This window comes from Rhipicephalus microplus, chromosome 3 (genome assembly GCF_043290135.1).
Source record: "Rhipicephalus microplus isolate Deutch F79 chromosome 3, USDA_Rmic, whole genome shotgun sequence".
NCBI lineage: Eukaryota > Metazoa > Arthropoda > Arachnida > Ixodida > Ixodidae > Rhipicephalus > Rhipicephalus microplus.
The window spans coordinates 57,963,054-57,979,190 of NC_134702.1; the positions used below are offsets into that span (position 1 = coordinate 57,963,054).

Consider the following 16,137-nt stretch of genomic DNA (forward strand, 5'->3'; position numbering starts at 1 on the left):
ATTACTTGTAACAGTTATGTTGCTACAATTCGCTTAGCTTGTGCAACTAAACAAAAACCTTTCCTTAAAAAGAAAAACGTTTTCAACACTTTTTTAGATGCAAATGTAAAAATTAAGCTTTGACATGCTCAAAAATACATTTTAGAATTACGTTACGATAACACGGAGGAGCATTGGTGAACGCATTGGTAACGCGTATTATCATCATCGACGTAATTTCGCGCCTTTTGTTGCTTTGCTTTCAAAACAGTCGCACGTGCTTTTGTAGTTCTAATAAAGTACCGCACTGTCAAGTATCTATGATCGCTCGCTCACTGATCCGAGGAAGCGTTACATTACTCGCAAGAAAAGATAGTCAAATGTCTCAAAGCGCCCATACAAATGGCAGTGCGTGTGAGGGTTCGAGCTCATCGGAGCCGAGTAACTTTCAGTTCAGCAGTAATTTGAGCCTAGAGACGATGTAAGTATTGCATGCGTGCCTTTCGTTTACTAGCGTTTGTTTCGACTTACAGCGTGTTCGAACACATGTTTGGATTTCGAGTACGACCACATTTTCACGAAACCGTGCTGTTCTTTTGCCATATTGATCAGACGCCAGATCCAAGCCGATTTCGCGAAAGAGAGGAATTGGGACCAGTACCACTCACCGAGGAACATCCTCCTGGCGATGGTCGCTGAAGTAGGAGAAGTCTCCGAGTGCTTGTAGGTTTATGCACGTTTTCTTGATTGCTGATTACTCTTTTCGATGGCGTGTTTAACTTACCACCTAATATATTTCATCCTGTAATTAGCTGGAAAGTTGCTGATTGTATCGAGCGATGTAACTTGCGCATGCACACACAAACACACACGCACACTTACTGCCAAGTTGATGCATTTCACATATCTGACATAATAGAGTGTCGCCTGTAGTTGTTTGTGTACGGTTAAAGGTCTGAGATCAAAGCTTTATGTGTACAAGAGAGTGATTGACCTGAGATGTGGTTTCGCGTTTGCGTTGACGACTTGTAGTTCGTAGTGTTGACATGTAATGGCTGAGGCAGCGTTTGGAAACAAGTGTTGTCTTGACACAATACATTTATATTTGAATTGGACAAAGTGTATATGTGAGATATTGTAGGATTGGTCGAGGCACATAGTGATTGTGCAGCAGCCCTTTTCAAATTGATGGTCGCCTAGTTTTACCTCCAAGTTGGCACGACTTTTCGTAAAGCGGCTTGTTGATTGTGCGTGGGTATAAGAGAAAACGGTCATGACTAGTTCACTCTAAAGTGGTTTTTATATTTTGTTCCACAGCCAGTGGAAAGGTGAAGTCAAAGAGGGCCTACCAGGTGAGCATAAACGTTATGCTTCTAGTTTCTGCTATAAAAGAACCACTATTGTCTGTGAGCTGGTAAACCAGGAGTTGTTGAATGCATTGAACAGCTCACGTCTTACGACAAGATATCAAGGCTCTTGACCGCGTAGGTTTGTTGCCTTTAGGTAGCATGTGAGGGTTTGTTAACTGGCTGCCAGACACGTAAAAAGACCATTTGTTATATGTTTCCAGGTAGAAAAGATGAAACTCTCTATTAAATACAGAGCTTTAGAATACTATGAAAAGCTTGCGGGCGTTGCAAGCATGGGAACCCTCTAGAGATTAGTGTGGGATGCATGCGTAGTGGTGTGGAATGCTACCACAAAGCTTTGCTTACGCTATTCTCAAAGTCGGCTTTTCCACACTCTCTGCAACGGTCATGACTCAATGCTTACACACACAGTAAATATCTGATATGGTGGGCTGCATGTGGTGCAGTGGGTTAATGAAATTGCGCTTGATAAATTAGGCGCATCGTGGATCTTTTTACAGATCAGCTCAGCCACCTCCAAAAAAAGAAGGGGCCAACACTTACACATCATTCCTTCAGACAGTGGAAAAGCCTTAACACTGTTGTATGGTCTGCTTCGTCACGTGCTATTTTGAGAGATTTAAAGTCAGCAGAGTTGGTCAGAGAGCAGAGGTAGGCGATGTCCTCGTAGATACATAATAATATAATAAAAACGGGCACGTTATACCACAAAATAAGCATAAAATAGAGTCGGCTCGCAAAGATCAGGTTAAGTAATACCATTGGGAGAAGCCTTCGTTCTGCACTAAACGTTGGGATGATGATGATGATTCAATTGTTATGAGGTTGAACCTCGTCATAATCAAGTCATACTGCACACAGGAATACTGTAATTATTTTAAAACTTGTTTAGCCTTTGTATCTTGAAGCATTTCTTGAATAATATGCAAAAACCTGATGCATAAAAATCATACCAAGACTGACAAGAAAGATTCTCCGCTTGCACCATCCTTATGGTTTTTCATGGACAGGTTTTTCGCTCTTGATCCCAGAAATGTCGCACCAACTAAATGAAAGATTCACATGTCCAGAAACTTTCCGCATCTGGTAAATCATGTATCTGTGTTTGTGTGAAGGTTTGGCCTTGTATGGGTGAAGGCTTTATGGGCTTACTCATTTCTTCTTCACTGCTTTTCATGTCTCGTGTTGCAGTCACAGGTGTAGCTTTGTTTGTTACAGACTGGACGCCGGAGGAGAAGACACACCTGGGTGAGGAACTGAGCGACGTCCTGGTTTACCTCGTTCGTCTTGCCGACCGTTGTCAGGTGGACTTGCCAGCCGCGGTGCTTCGCAAAGTGGAGCTCAACAGACAGAAGTACCCCGCATCAAAGGTGTACGGCAAGAGCGACAAGTACACTGCCTATAGCAATGCCGACAGTTAAGATTTTATAGACTTTCTTGATCTTTTCTTATGGACTTGTGCGATTGTTTATTACTACTACTGAAATAAATTTATTTGTGTGTAACAACTCTGGGTTATGAAGAAAGCATAGCTAAAGAAGGCTTGTTAATGTTTGAGAAGCCTTTCATTTAGCCTCATTGAGTCTGTTCTTGTGTTACCGTGCGAAAGTTGTTCTGCTCAAGACAGACTACTTGCTACTAGCAGCACTCTAATTCATCCTTATTTTCACGAATTGATCGTGCTAAAATTGTCGTAGTAATATTGTTTTTCTCTGGAGCCTTATTTGTGCACTTAAAATTTTTTGGATGCTTAAGGCAACACTCCTAGGGAACCGTTATTAGAGGCTATGAGCCCACTCTCACACATGAAAGAAAAAATGCATCTTGCGGAAAGCAAGCACTGGTCTGAACAGCTGTTCATCCACACTTCCGAAAAAATGGCTTTTAGCCATAAACGGATGCCGTCAAAATCGTAGGTCACGACTGGTAGGTGTGAAAACTTCAAGCTAACATAACCACAGGCATTTCCTTTTCGTGCATTTGGCTACTTACCGAGAGCCATCTGGTGGAATGCCCGAGTCTTTTGTAAGTGTAAAATCATTTTATTTTTAGTGTTGCTTTGAAGAAGTGTGCATGTGTATCCCAGAGTATGTGCGTGCTCCGAGTAGGCTTTTGGAAAAAGACAGACGCTACTATACAAGCTTCCTCATCTGCTAGGAGTCGTATTGTGGCAATTTTTTTTCACAAGTTGACTGCTTTGCCCACACTAGTGAGCTCAGTATTTCAGTATTTTCATCTTCTAGTAGTATGGTATATGGGTATTCATTCCGAGACTCCAAACCTGATGACAAATGAAACACTACACATGGCTTCCTATAATATAAAACATTTTATTGAACTCTCGCGTATTGGCATCTGAGAAAACATCCTGCAGTATATACAACGATGAAATGATATTTTTGATTCGACAAGTGCTCAGCAATGTCAGGCTTTTACGCCTAGCACCTGCGCATGAGGTAAAGGGGCATGGGGAGAAAAAAAAAATAGTGGGGTATAACACAACACAAACATGTGACTTAAAAATACTAAATATCCCAAGGTGCCTGCACCATAGGAACAATAATTTATACAGTGACTATCAGACATCCAAAAATTATCGGGCCATTGCATTTCTTTTTGTTATCGAGTTGCTCGTTGAAACTTTATCAAGAAAAAAAATAGTGCTTAGCCTTCAGGAAGGTGTACGTCGTGGTCTAATGTGGGGAGGGACGCCTAATTTGGTACATCTGCAGCACTCGGACTGGAAGTCCAACTTCCAAACTCAGAGCTGCAACACTCGGACTGGAAGTCCAACTTCCAAACTCAGAGCTGCAACTTTTTCACAGTAAATGTCCTTTAAATTCCAAGTTCGCTGTTCTCCTTCATATTTGTCCTCACTGTATGGCCCTCTCATACCGCTTCTATACTGTAGGTCCTAACGCAACAAAAGATATTGCAACCAACAAAACTCAAAAGCACTCTGTTAGGCGATAGCGTAAAGTGCGCTGGACGGAAAATGAAAGGCAAGCGGCCATTTCCGAAGGCACAACTTTGCAGCTAAGGTCGCTCATCGTCTATGCCTAACGTGCTGAAGGTCTCGCTTTTTGTATCTATACATAAAACACTTAGATCTTGCTTTAAAAGCCTATATGAGGCAGCTATAATATTGACTGTCGCCTCCTCGAACACTTCATTCGCAGCATCAATCTGCCAGGCAAGCCCTACTGGCATCTCACTAGGTGTAATACCACAATGTTAACTCTCATAATTCGAAAGTAGTTGCATTGGTTGATCCGACGTTCACTAAGACGAGACCTTAACAAAGTAAAGCTCATTGTTTCTTAAGACTTCAAAAGTATTGCACAACTGGCCACTGACACGATCGACGATTCCTGTCATAAAAGTATGCATGTAGCTGCAGCCTTAGGTAAACAAATACTGAACGCAGGCAACATGAACATCAAAAACATTGTCTGACGGCATGTTTGACTTTCGTAAACTGGTGTGCCTTGCACATGAACACCGGGGAGACAGCTTGAGTCGTCATAGTCCTCAATTTCAAGCAGTGCTGTTCCTCGGTAAACAAGAGTTCTCGTGGTGTCGACTTTCTTTGTTTCACAAAAGCAGGAACTCTAATGAAACCACGGGGGGAAGACCCGATGGCTTCTCTTGCATTGATGTTCTTGCCGATTCTGCGAGTTCACTGTGCCGCTTGCGGAACAGTGGAGAGCCTTGCCTCTGCAGAAGAGGCAGTCGCTTCTCCGTTTGCATCGGTTGAAGAACGTTGATTCAAGACTGGAACCCACCGCGACAGCTGGTGGAGCAGATGGCTCTGTCTAGCTGCATGCTTGGTTTTACAGCGCGGGTCCTGCAAAGGATATTGTAATTTTTATTACACTTGTACGCATGAACAGAAAGGAAAGTTAGAAATTGGTCTAACCTTGTACAGTCTACTTGCATGTTCGCGACAAGTTGGCAAGTCGGATATGTTAGCCTATGTTCATCATCGAATGTTTGTAAACAATAGTGAAATGCAGAAATTATTGTTCTGCAAGTCAGCTAGCAAGCTTCGTGCATTACCTGGTGAATGACCCTTTTCATAATTCACAAGTGCTCTCTGCACTGCATACCTGCCCAAGTAATGGCGGCAACTGTCATGCTTCAAGCGAAGACGCAGCCCTAGTTGAACATGCTGGGGCTTGTCTGTTACGAGTGTTTATATCAAGAAAGCCGACTCTACATTTTTTGCGTCATTGCGTAAGCAAACTGAACTTGAACGGGGTATTTGCAGCAATCGACTAGCCGCCATTAGTTGTTCACACTGCATAGCAGGAAAGCTAGCATTACAATATTGAAGAGGGTCTATAGCAGTGCCAACTTATGAAAACAGCATTCGGAGTGGCACATCTGAAAAAATGACGTTTATGTATATGGCATGCATTGTGCCCATGATTGATATTCCAACTGCTTCACATGTTCGCATGTACTGCGAAGGAAAAAATAACTGACTCAATGTCCGAAAGGTTGATTAAACAGTACAGCTGTTGGTATCAGCAAGCCTTTCCTTCGCTTTCACCAACGCCCAGTATGCCCTTGTTCCTCTTTCACTCACGCCAGCTGCGCTCGAGCACTTTCTACCATTGGCCGATTCCTTTCACTCCAATCGTGCGCCTGCTCTCTTCTTTCCACACCACTAACTCCTGACCATAGCTTTTCTTTTGCCCTCCCCCTCTCTTCCTAGCTTTGCCCTCTACTCAAAGCTACCCCTTCTTTACCAGGCTCAACTCAGCACACCAGACTTCCCTTCACCAGGTTTAACCATTCACTCCCTTTTGTCAGAACCGGATCTCGCAGCTGGGCTAGAAAGTGCAGATGAGAGGTACCCAGGAATTGACATCGGCCTTAAACAGCACCTCTGTCAATACTCTTGCCCACCTGATTACCTGTAAATTGCATTCAGATTGTATATATGTTAGCATTGTGATTATTGTCCCCAGCAGGCCATCTCTGGACATCTACTTGGATGCTATATCTCGACTTTGACCATCGACTCAGATTGATCCTACCAAAATATATTTTTATTTATTCTGTGTGTGCTACCACATACCTTGAGTGAGGGGACCCCCCAGTGGAGCGGTGGGGTCAGCAGTGTGGCTGCGCAGGGAGTTGCGCTTGTGGCTGCTCTGTGGGAGCTCGGCCGTTGCTGGACTCGCGGTCAGAGGAGTTGCTGCCCTTGGCGCTGTCGTTGCTGGCACTGCGCTGGTACACCGCTGCACGGCAGCTGGCCATCGTGCTTGGAGTGCCCGGTGTGCCAGGCCCTCCCATGCCCACATAGCGACCCAGCGGACCATCGCTGCGCACGTTCATCTCGCCCCTCATGAACCGCTCGAGCTTGTCGACGCACGCATCCTGGTAGTCATGGATCCATCTGCATAGTACACAAGAGGGTGTCTAGAAGCCTAAAAACATTGGGAGGCACCTGGCATTGTGTAAACTACTGGACCTCAAACAATAACATATCAATACTATCGGAAAGATTAAAGGTACACCAGGCAATTCTTGCGTTGTTGAAAATAAATATCCATGCGTGTGGTCGAGCGTCATAATGAGCTCTGTATGCCATAGAAAATAAAAATTATGGAGGGGGGCGGGGGCAAGGGCTCGCTGTTCCAACCCCTGGCAACGGCACTAGATCACGCGGCAAAAACCTTACTTGCATTCTTCCACGAATTTACTTTGGTAAACTTCCCTGCAATGCAGATTGTAATGCAGTAAAACATTTTAATAGAGCGAACAATCTGTTATGCAGTGAAGAGTGCTTACTACCTGGCTTATCTGTGGCTTCAAATATACAATACATTGAGAGCTGTTTTGCGACCCTCTGGTAATTCGTCATGATTTAATTTTTGCAAAATAAACCATTGTTATATAAAGGATACCTATGCAATACGTGCTGAAACTTTAGCAGGAGCAACCATGTCACTTTTGTTAAAACCAATTGTGAAATCGCAGGGGGAAGAGGCAAAAAGGTTTTTACTTACCGCACACCATTAAAGTAGCAGACTGCCCGCATGTCCTCCGGGAGGACTTCAGATTCTGGCCACTGGAAGTTGTCCAGGATTGGAATGATGTTGCATTGGCTCTGAAGAGCTTCTACAATCTCCTGTACATAGAAGAAACAAATGTCTGTTGTTAGGCTATGTGAATTTTCTTAAACTGCTAATTAATGTCAATAATAAGTAGGTCGCATGTTTGAAATGCCCCGATAATATGAAGAAGATTACATGCTCTTGCGTTCTCTGACAGAAGACTTCACAAGGTGGCCTGATGCAAGCAACAACAATTCTTAGCACATTAAGCTAACGGTTGTGGTACAGATATAATGCAAAGATTAGCAAGATGCAGAAGTCGCAAGGCAAATATTTCAAGTCATAGCTAATAGCAACTTTCTTTAGGATGGTGTGTTGGGCCAGTTGGTATTGCATCTTGAAAAGGTGACAGTGCTCACAGATGGGAACAAAGTGAATCTGCAAAGTGACCTTTTCAAGACTTTCTTTAGCTGGCATAAAAGTTTTGCTACAGGCGAAACTTTTATGCCAGCTTTATGCCAAACTTTTATAATAATACAAGTGATTATTTGACAGGTGCAGTGACTGCAGCAAAGTGCTCTGTGATAAAGTATTCCTTTCAAAGGGGCTCTGCAACACTTTTTCGTATAGTCATAGAATATATTCACTAAACGAGCTTATTCCCTGATGATTTTGCGGCCGCAAAAATGTTTAGAATCCGTCCAGTACGAGCGAAGTTAGGCACACAGATTTGTCACGCACTGCAACTGCTGTCTTTCATCTCGATGAAGCCGCTGGAAGTGAAGCAGGGAGGGATGGCACGAGCGCCTCGAGACCTACAGTGCTTTTTCTATTTTGTTTTCTTCGAATACATGGCTTTTCAGTAACATCGTGCGCACATGTGTGGACAAGTCACGGCCTACCGCGGGTGCCACAGTAACGACTGAGCGCGTTATGCTCGAATCAACCAATACAATGGGAGTGACGAGGGTTTTTTTGAACTTGCAGGATCATTTGTTGAGAGAAGAGAAAGCAATTTTTCGCTGAGTTTCAGAATTTATATTGAATTACAGGCCTGGTGCTGCACTATAATATTTTCTTTGCGTGTTCTCGGGAGCCTCAATTATGGATTGGCAGTGTTTTCTGACCATGCTCAAAAAAGTGTTGCAAGGCCCTTTTAAAGCACCCGATTTATAGACATGAACTTTAATAATAACTATTGGGGTTTAACGCCTCAAAACCACTACATGATTATGAAAGACGCCGTAGTAGAGGGCTCCGGAAATTTTGACCACCTGTGGTTCTTTGACGTGTACTGACATCCCACAGTACTCGGGCATCGAGCATTTTCACCTCAATCACAAATGCAGCCACCGCGGCGGAAATTTGATTCCGCGACTTGCGGGTCAGCAGCTGAGTGGCTTAACTACTTGACCACTGTGGCAGGTTATAGACAAGAACATTCTCCACAGGTATTCCACGTACATTTGGGTAACTAGTGTGACCATAACGGTCAAATTTGGAAGTCGCAAAATTAGTTTGAAAGCGATGAAGAGGTAACAGTCTCTATAACAAATTAGCGGAACAAATGTAGTGCACGACATGTGGCGAGCTTTCTTTGTTGAACTAAAATAATGGGCTAGGAAATCCAATTGAAGCTGCTGACATGCACTTTTACAATAGAGCAGCAAGAGGGCAGCTTCTTTAGCAGTTTCCTCATTGTTATAGTGGACTAGTAACTGCCTCTGGCATTGCTCCACAGCAATTAAATGTTTATCAGGAAACAAAGCTTTTTCTTCTCAGCATTACTTTATCAAAACCTCCCGTATAGCCTTGGGGAGTCGCACTTCACAGTGATACTGGTAAGTTACACTCTCTAAGTGACAACAGTCACCTTCGGACTTAGCAGGTTCTCACTCACCCTGTGAACCCAGTCCTTGCGGTCATTGTCACCCACGCACCGGTCGAGGGCGTTTGGTGTGAGGACGAGTAAAAAATGCTTGGCCTGCCGGATGCTGTTGAGGAGGTTGTTGTCGAATTTTCCTGCTTCTAATCGCTCCACGTCGATGAACACGGAGAAGCCTCGCAGTTGCAGGTGAACCTTCAAGAGACTGGAAGAAAAGGCAATGTGCACTTTAGATGTGCATCCTGTAGACCATAGGCGGCGAGTTTACAAATTCCAGAAGGGGGCGGGGCACCCGACTTCTCTTCCACATTTCTCTCTCTCCACACACGCCCACCGCCATTTTGCGACTTCGTTCTTAATGCGATTACGGCGCCAAACTACCTACTAGTCACTGCCTCATGATGTGAATTTTGAAAGCCTGAAAGGAAAAGCAGCGGACATAAATAGTCCCCAATGAAATAGCGGCAAGACAGGATGGCCAACAGTCCATTGGCACTGAGTGGCTCTTAAAAAATATACCAGACCAGTGACAAGGAGAGGGGGGGGGGGGGGGGGCTCTTCTACCCATGAAGCTGCGCTCCATACTTTCCGCCCATGTTGTAGACTACTTGGCCAGACTTGCATTTTAGTGCTCACAAAAGCGCTATGTCAAGAACATTTTGCTTTTGATGAGAAAGTGCTTGTTGTACATGCTTTCACTAATTCATCGTGCTATTTGAACAGCTAACACGCGTATACAGCTATCTTGTCAATGACATACATGACGCAGATTTTCCTGATTGGCCACGAAATCTTACGAGGTCGCAATCGAAAAAAAAAACGCAGGTGTATTGTCAGGCACTCTTATCAGCGAGTGGGGCGGGGCTATCTAAATATCACCCTACTAGATGCATTTCCTTTCACGCGATGACAGCAGAATGATTGTTGTATAGGGAGAGAAAGTGAAATAAGCTAATAGGAAGAGGGTTAACAGGGTAGGAAACCTGTGGTTTGCTACCCTTCAGCAGGGGAGAGAGAATGAGGAAAGAACTAGGGCAGGCAGCAGCCGCTCAGGCAATGAAATCGAGGAGGCGATAAACGGGATGAGTCACGTGCAAACACCGCGCTTGACAACACGTGAATTACGAACGATAGCAACTTCTCACCTTGCAAGCTGAGATCCGTTGGAGCGCCGGTAGCTGACGAAGACATCGAGGCTCTTGTTCCGTTCGATTTCGTCCACCTCATCCGCGCACTGGTTCAAACCTGCATTAGCAAAACAAAACGTTGAGGACATGTATTTCTTTCCCTGCCTAAATATTGGCTGAAAGACAGCTTGCGCAGGAACCAAAACCATGGTATTTTAAATAGCACAGTGTGTCCCATCGCGTATTAAACACTCCCCAAAAATCAAATAAAAATCCGCGATTACACTTTCTGTCTTTGTGGAGTACCACTTCATTGAAGCAGAGACGCTGGCGTGCTTGCGGTCACGCAGCTAGGTTACTCGTGCACCAAATTGTTCCTGGTTTCATTCGAAGCTAAGAGCACTCTCCAGACCTGCCCTGTGGAATAGGAATTCGCGGTCAGGCACGCTGCGTCCTTCTGTTCGCGAGCGTTTTGGTTTTATTTTTTTCTTGTTTCCTCCGCGGGGCCACCGTTGTGGCCCGCTTCCAAGAATCGTCCCTCTGCACGCTTGTTTAGCCTTTCCTTTTCTCTGGCACGGGTCACGTGACCGCACATTTCTTAAAGCCGTGGCTTACGTGCTTTCCGCGGCGTTCCGCGGTGCCCTACACACGTGACTCAGGCACGTTCCTCTCACGGCCGTGACGTCACCTCCAGGCGCGCGCCGAGTGCCTCACTTTTGCGAAGTCAACGGACTCGCACGCGCGCAATGGCCATAAAGGTACACACGCGCTTTAGTCGTTATAAATAAAAAGTAATTCGAACAATAACATCACGAAAGAACAGCTGGCGGTGAACAGAGCGGCGAGGAAAAGTATGAACGTGTGTATGCATTGTTTTGCTGCGTTCTCCGCACCATGCACCCGCGTGCAGCAAACGCAGCAAAAAACACATTCGAGACGCTTTTTACGAGCTCATAAAACATCGAAGGCACGGTGCACTGTCGCGACGGGCTATCCCGGCGACGTTGCAGCCGGTGTCTAGATAAGACGGACAGGCTCAATTTTGCTTCATTGTGTTTGTCAAAGATTAGTAACTTTTTTTTTTTTACGCTTTCCCGGTTTGCTCGTGTTTACAACTGTTCCCTTTGCACGTGTACCGAGCGGCGTGTGATACACGCAATAGGGAGTTTTAGAATAGCGCACCGCGGGCCCTTGCGGTGTGGTCACTGCAACTGAGCACGCGTCGTAAGGCGAGTCGCCGTCCGCGTTCGTGGCCCGCACGCAGAAAGTCCGAAATAGCGTGCTGCGATCGCGGCCCGCGAGGCCCGCATAGTGCTGTGAGTAGCTTCCGTTCATTTGGGTTTGCGGTCGGCGCGAAAGTCCTTAGACTTTTCCCTAGGGAGAGGGCGAACGTTATTCGAAAACTCATATTGCGCCCGCTATGCCCGCAGCCCCTGCAAACGTTATTCTGAAACTCCCTAATAACGTCCTGCCAGGCACGCAATGCGCTGCTTGCCCGTGCATCTCTACCGGAGATTATAATAACCTTGCGTACGATCTATAGGTGTAACCTTGTGCTCTCGCATGCCGATACTCATCAGTGTCGCGGGGAGCTGCAGATGCATTCCGAGTATTTTGTACAGTGCATGCGTGCGTAGGTGTATGTACATCGATTGCATACGTGAGAGCACTTTGCTACGTGCGCATTCCTTGCGTACTCATGCGCAGCTGATTTAATCGCTTCATCCTCTCTATTTTCTTCTTAGGACAGTTCTTATGCATAGGAAAGAGATTAGAAATGGATAACGGGTCATACCGAATTCCCAGACAGGCCTTGATCGGTCGTTGCGCGCGCTTGCTTCTACTTTTTTTTTTTTTCGAGCACGCGCGTGGAGAGCATGGCTGCACGAACACAGTCAGCGAACGCTCGGTGTTGGCGTTTTACGATCCAAAACCACTGACTAATTTCGCCTCCACAGGAAATGCGGCCGCCACAGCCGGGATTCGATCCCGTGAGTTTCAGTAGACGAGTACCATAACCGCTATAGATCACTGATGCGGGTGAGTCAGCGAATGCTGTTCGCTAAAGGTCTCCCCCCCGCCCCCCACCCGCGTCTAATAATAGAGCCTGAATCAGCCGCGAAACGCGTATACCTGCCCGTTTTTCTCTCCGCACAAGCACGGATGTGGGAAGTGCGTGCTAATATGTGTGCCGAGGCTGGGTTATTTATCGCGGGATCCGAACCCTCGCCAAACGGTCAAACGGGCGCCGGATCGAGCGTTCACACAGCGCGAAAAGCGCGCGTCCGTGGCAGCGCAGGTAGTTGGCGTGCGAGCGGTTCCGTAAAATGCCCCCATTGGTTTAGCGCGCGCCCTGCGTTCCTTCTCCGCGTCTCCCGAAATAGCGCGCGGCGTTCGCGAAGCAGCGGAGACTGGCCGCGGAATGCGCGGAGACATGACGGAGGCAGTGGCCCAGAGCCAAATTTAGCCCCAGAGATAAGTGCCGCGTGGCAATTTTTAGCCCCGGGGATTCCCGTGCACCACGCGCCTCGCCCGCCCTCGTGGCAGCAGCCGGGGACGCTTCGAATGGGACGGGAGCTCGCGGCCGAGGCACGCCGCTCGTCGCAGAACCTCGATCCAAATAAGAGTACGGCACGAGGGCGCGACGGCGGTGGCTGTTTTCAAGAGCGGCCTTGTTTACCGCCCCGCTGAGGGGCCGCGCGCTCTAACTAGGGTTGCCAAAGAAGGTGTTGCAAGCGACGAGGGGACCCAGGCTGTTCCTCGTCGAGAAACAGTCCAGACGATCGCGTCACGGGGCTGATGCCTCGAAGGAATGAGCTCTGCTTTGTCTCGGACACACGACGCTGTGGAATCGAGAACTATAAAACGAAACGCTTGAGCATTGTGCAAGGTGAGAATAATGCGGCTGCGCCGAACAGCAAATCGTGATGCTGCCGAATTTCTACGGACACCAATAAGGAGTAAGGGTCTTGAAGACCCTTACCCTTTAAAACCTGCTCCATGCTGCTTAACTTGGTCCCTAGGAACGAAGTTCAGGTATTAGACATCTGTCAACACACACATTAAAGCGCGCAATATTCATATTTCATCAATGTAAACCGTAAAAACAGTCGCTCCTGTCAGTCATTGTACGTGTGACCAGTGCAATAATTTGTTAATAATATTCGCTATCTGCATGCACCTTACGTGTTCATAAGCGAATTACACAACGAAGCCACTTGTATCACCCGGAGTCGCCCATATTAAATGCGAATTCATTTCTCAGCCGGGCTATGTCAGGCGTCCGCCGGGATCCGTCCGCCTACCCTCTCCCATAGCAACAGCTGCGGGCGCGCGCGCTTATCCTCGCCCCTAGCACCCGGATGGATGTGGTGCGAAAGAGTGTAGGAGAGGGTAGGGGCAGTACTTCGCCGCTCCTTCTCCCGCCGTTCTCTCTGCTCCCAGCATTCCACTTTACCGCCCGGTCGCGCCTCACTCTCGACCGTTCGCTGGCTGGGCGCCTCTCTAGAAAATCAGGAAATGTGTGCTCGAGACGCCGCTGTGAAACGCCGTGTTGAGAACGCTGTTTGTTTTGTTAACTTCATAGTAATTTTAAGTGTGAATACACTTTATAAGCGACCCCAAACCATCCACCGCCGTCGGCGACGTCCGCAGTCTTCTCTCTATCTTTAAAAGAAAGAGGACTTGGCGGGCCGCAGCGCGACGCTCTTCCGAATAAGCCACGGACGCGACGCTGATATCGGTGTCAGTAACGCGCCTTATACCCCCTCCCCCTTCGCTCGCTCCGCTCTCCTCGCTCGCTGCAGCTGCGCGCGCACCCCTCTCTCTCGCGCGCCCGCCTTCTCTCTCAGTCTCCCGTCGAGAGCGGGTCATGAGGGGGAGTAAAGTTAAAATCCGTTGGCATTCGCCAGTGAGTTAACGTAAACTCCCCTGTGTGATCAAATTGCGATTCCCAGGAACCATTACACCATAAAGGCACCATAGTGTGATTAATAAATATAATAGTGCGAATTAATAAATACCCCTCATAGCATCACCACGTGTATTCGCACTTAACCATGTTCACCCTCGGGGAAATGCTTGGGAGTTTTTTAACCGTGCACGCTAGCTGCTAGAGCTGGAAACGCATAACCCGTCTCTCGCGACAGAAAAAAACGCAACGCGCGGCGAACAGCGGCTGCACGGTGTAAGAAAAAAAAAAGAACAAAACGTTCTTATAACGCTGGGTTCTGTCGTGCGAAACGACGTTATGGACGCTACGCAATGCATTTACATTTTCGCACGATTCCTTCCGGGGAGGTGGGGTTTTTTTTTTTTTTCGCTGTGTTGTGAGCGGCAGAACACGGCATCAGCGAATGGTGTGGAAGTGAAGCAATACAGCGGCGGGCAGATTGCGCAGCGCGTGGCTCCTTAGACCTGATTGCTTAATGTTTCGCAGTATATTTCTTGTGCATCGAGCGAACAGAAGTTATCGGTCTTTGGGAGTCATTTAAAAATATCTGAAGCACTGAAAGCCATTATTCGCACTTGGCGGCTGTGCTGTTTCTTCGTATTTTCAACTTCAGCCGCGTTTATAAACACTCATTTTTGCCGTTTGAAAATGAAACTTTTGTGGCAATGTGTATTTTTTTTTTGCGGTTGTGGAACCACCTGAACTAAGATCTTGCTATCTGCGTCGCTTTTTCTTTTTGCGACCATGAAGACTAACTCATTCGCGCGTACATAAAAAAGTAAGAAAAAGACAGGGTTATCGCCATCCGCATCTGTCACTGAAGGCAATTACGGCTGTCACAGGAACTCAGCAAGTGCCCCGTCACGGTGTCTAGTGGCTAAGGTAATCGGCTGCTGACCCGCAGGTCGCGGGTTCGAATCCCGGTGGCTGCATTTCCGATGGAGGCGGAAATGTTGTAGGCCCGTGTGCTCAGATTTGGGTGCACGTTAAAGAACCCCAGATGGTAGAAAATTCCGGAGCACTCCACTACGGCATCTCTCATAATCATATGGCGGTTTTGGGACGTTAAACCCCACAAATCAATCAATCGATCAATCAATCACTCTGCAATTTCTAAGGTCTTCGCCAGAGCATATGCAGGGTATATAAAACTAGAGTACTGCTGAAGCAGTGATAGGACAGGCTGGTCCTTTGCTCGTTCCACACACGCCCGCTTCAGAGTCCCGATTTCGTCCGCGCCCACGTATTGTCAAGACTTGCGCACACCGGGCAGCGCGCGTCTCACGCAAGCAGGACACAAATATGCCAGCCACTAGTGCCAAGAGCTCGAAATCACATCGGTACATTGCGAGCTGGCTGCGCGCTCTGTACTATTTTTCTCGGTGCACTCCATTCTTTCTTTTTTTTTGTTCATGCGATGCTATATTTACGCCAGACAAGTTCCCTTTTTTCGAGTCACCGGGCCAGCCGCGCGCTGCACGCTGGAACTCGCAGCTGGTGCTTGTCTACCCGATTTCTCGCTAGCGGTGCGGATGCCAGCTCGGCTGACGTCATTCCAGCCTCGAACGGCCGGTGTTAACGATTTGTCGAGGGGACGAATAGGTCGTCCCCGCGCACCGTGTCCCACTTGTCGCCCGGTGCTTTTATATGAACTGTTTCCTGTCGGGGAGATCGAGGTACAGCGAACTTCAGATGTTGCACTAATTAAGCTGCGTACGAGTTGAAAGGCAAAGCACCTTTAAGAGCCGAGAAGAAT

The 16,137-nt window shown here is 47.1% G+C and overlaps 2 protein-coding genes across 9 annotated transcripts in view; one reads left to right on the plus strand and one right to left on the minus strand.

Moving 5' to 3' along the window:
- The first annotated feature begins 204 nt into the window (after positions 1–204).
- Positions 205–2,857, plus strand: LOC119161364 (dCTP pyrophosphatase 1). Its single transcript, XM_075889612.1, has 4 exons — positions 205–460; positions 592–702; positions 1,297–1,331; positions 2,568–2,857. The coding sequence occupies exons 1-4, from the start codon at positions 300–302 to the stop codon at positions 2,768–2,770; spliced, it is 510 nt and encodes a 169-aa protein (XP_075745727.1). The 5' UTR covers positions 205–299; the 3' UTR covers positions 2,771–2,857.
- An 802-nt stretch (positions 2,858–3,659) lies between these two features.
- Positions 3,660–16,137, minus strand: part of Sarm (sterile alpha and armadillo motif) — a 264,254-nt gene continuing 251,776 nt past the window's right edge. For all 8 annotated transcript variants that reach the window (XM_075889606.1, XM_075889609.1, XM_037425191.2 and 5 more), the window contains exons 7-11: positions 10,448–10,547; positions 9,318–9,507; positions 7,370–7,491; positions 6,436–6,756; positions 3,660–5,196 (exon numbers count right to left, since the gene is read on the minus strand). In XM_075889606.1, the coding sequence (XP_075745721.1) occupies positions 6,471–6,756; positions 7,370–7,491; positions 9,318–9,507; positions 10,448–10,547 (698 nt within the window). In that variant the 3' untranslated portion in view covers positions 3,660–5,196; positions 6,436–6,470. The remainder of the gene's footprint in view (positions 5,197–6,435; positions 6,757–7,369; positions 7,492–9,317; positions 9,508–10,447; positions 10,548–16,137) is intronic.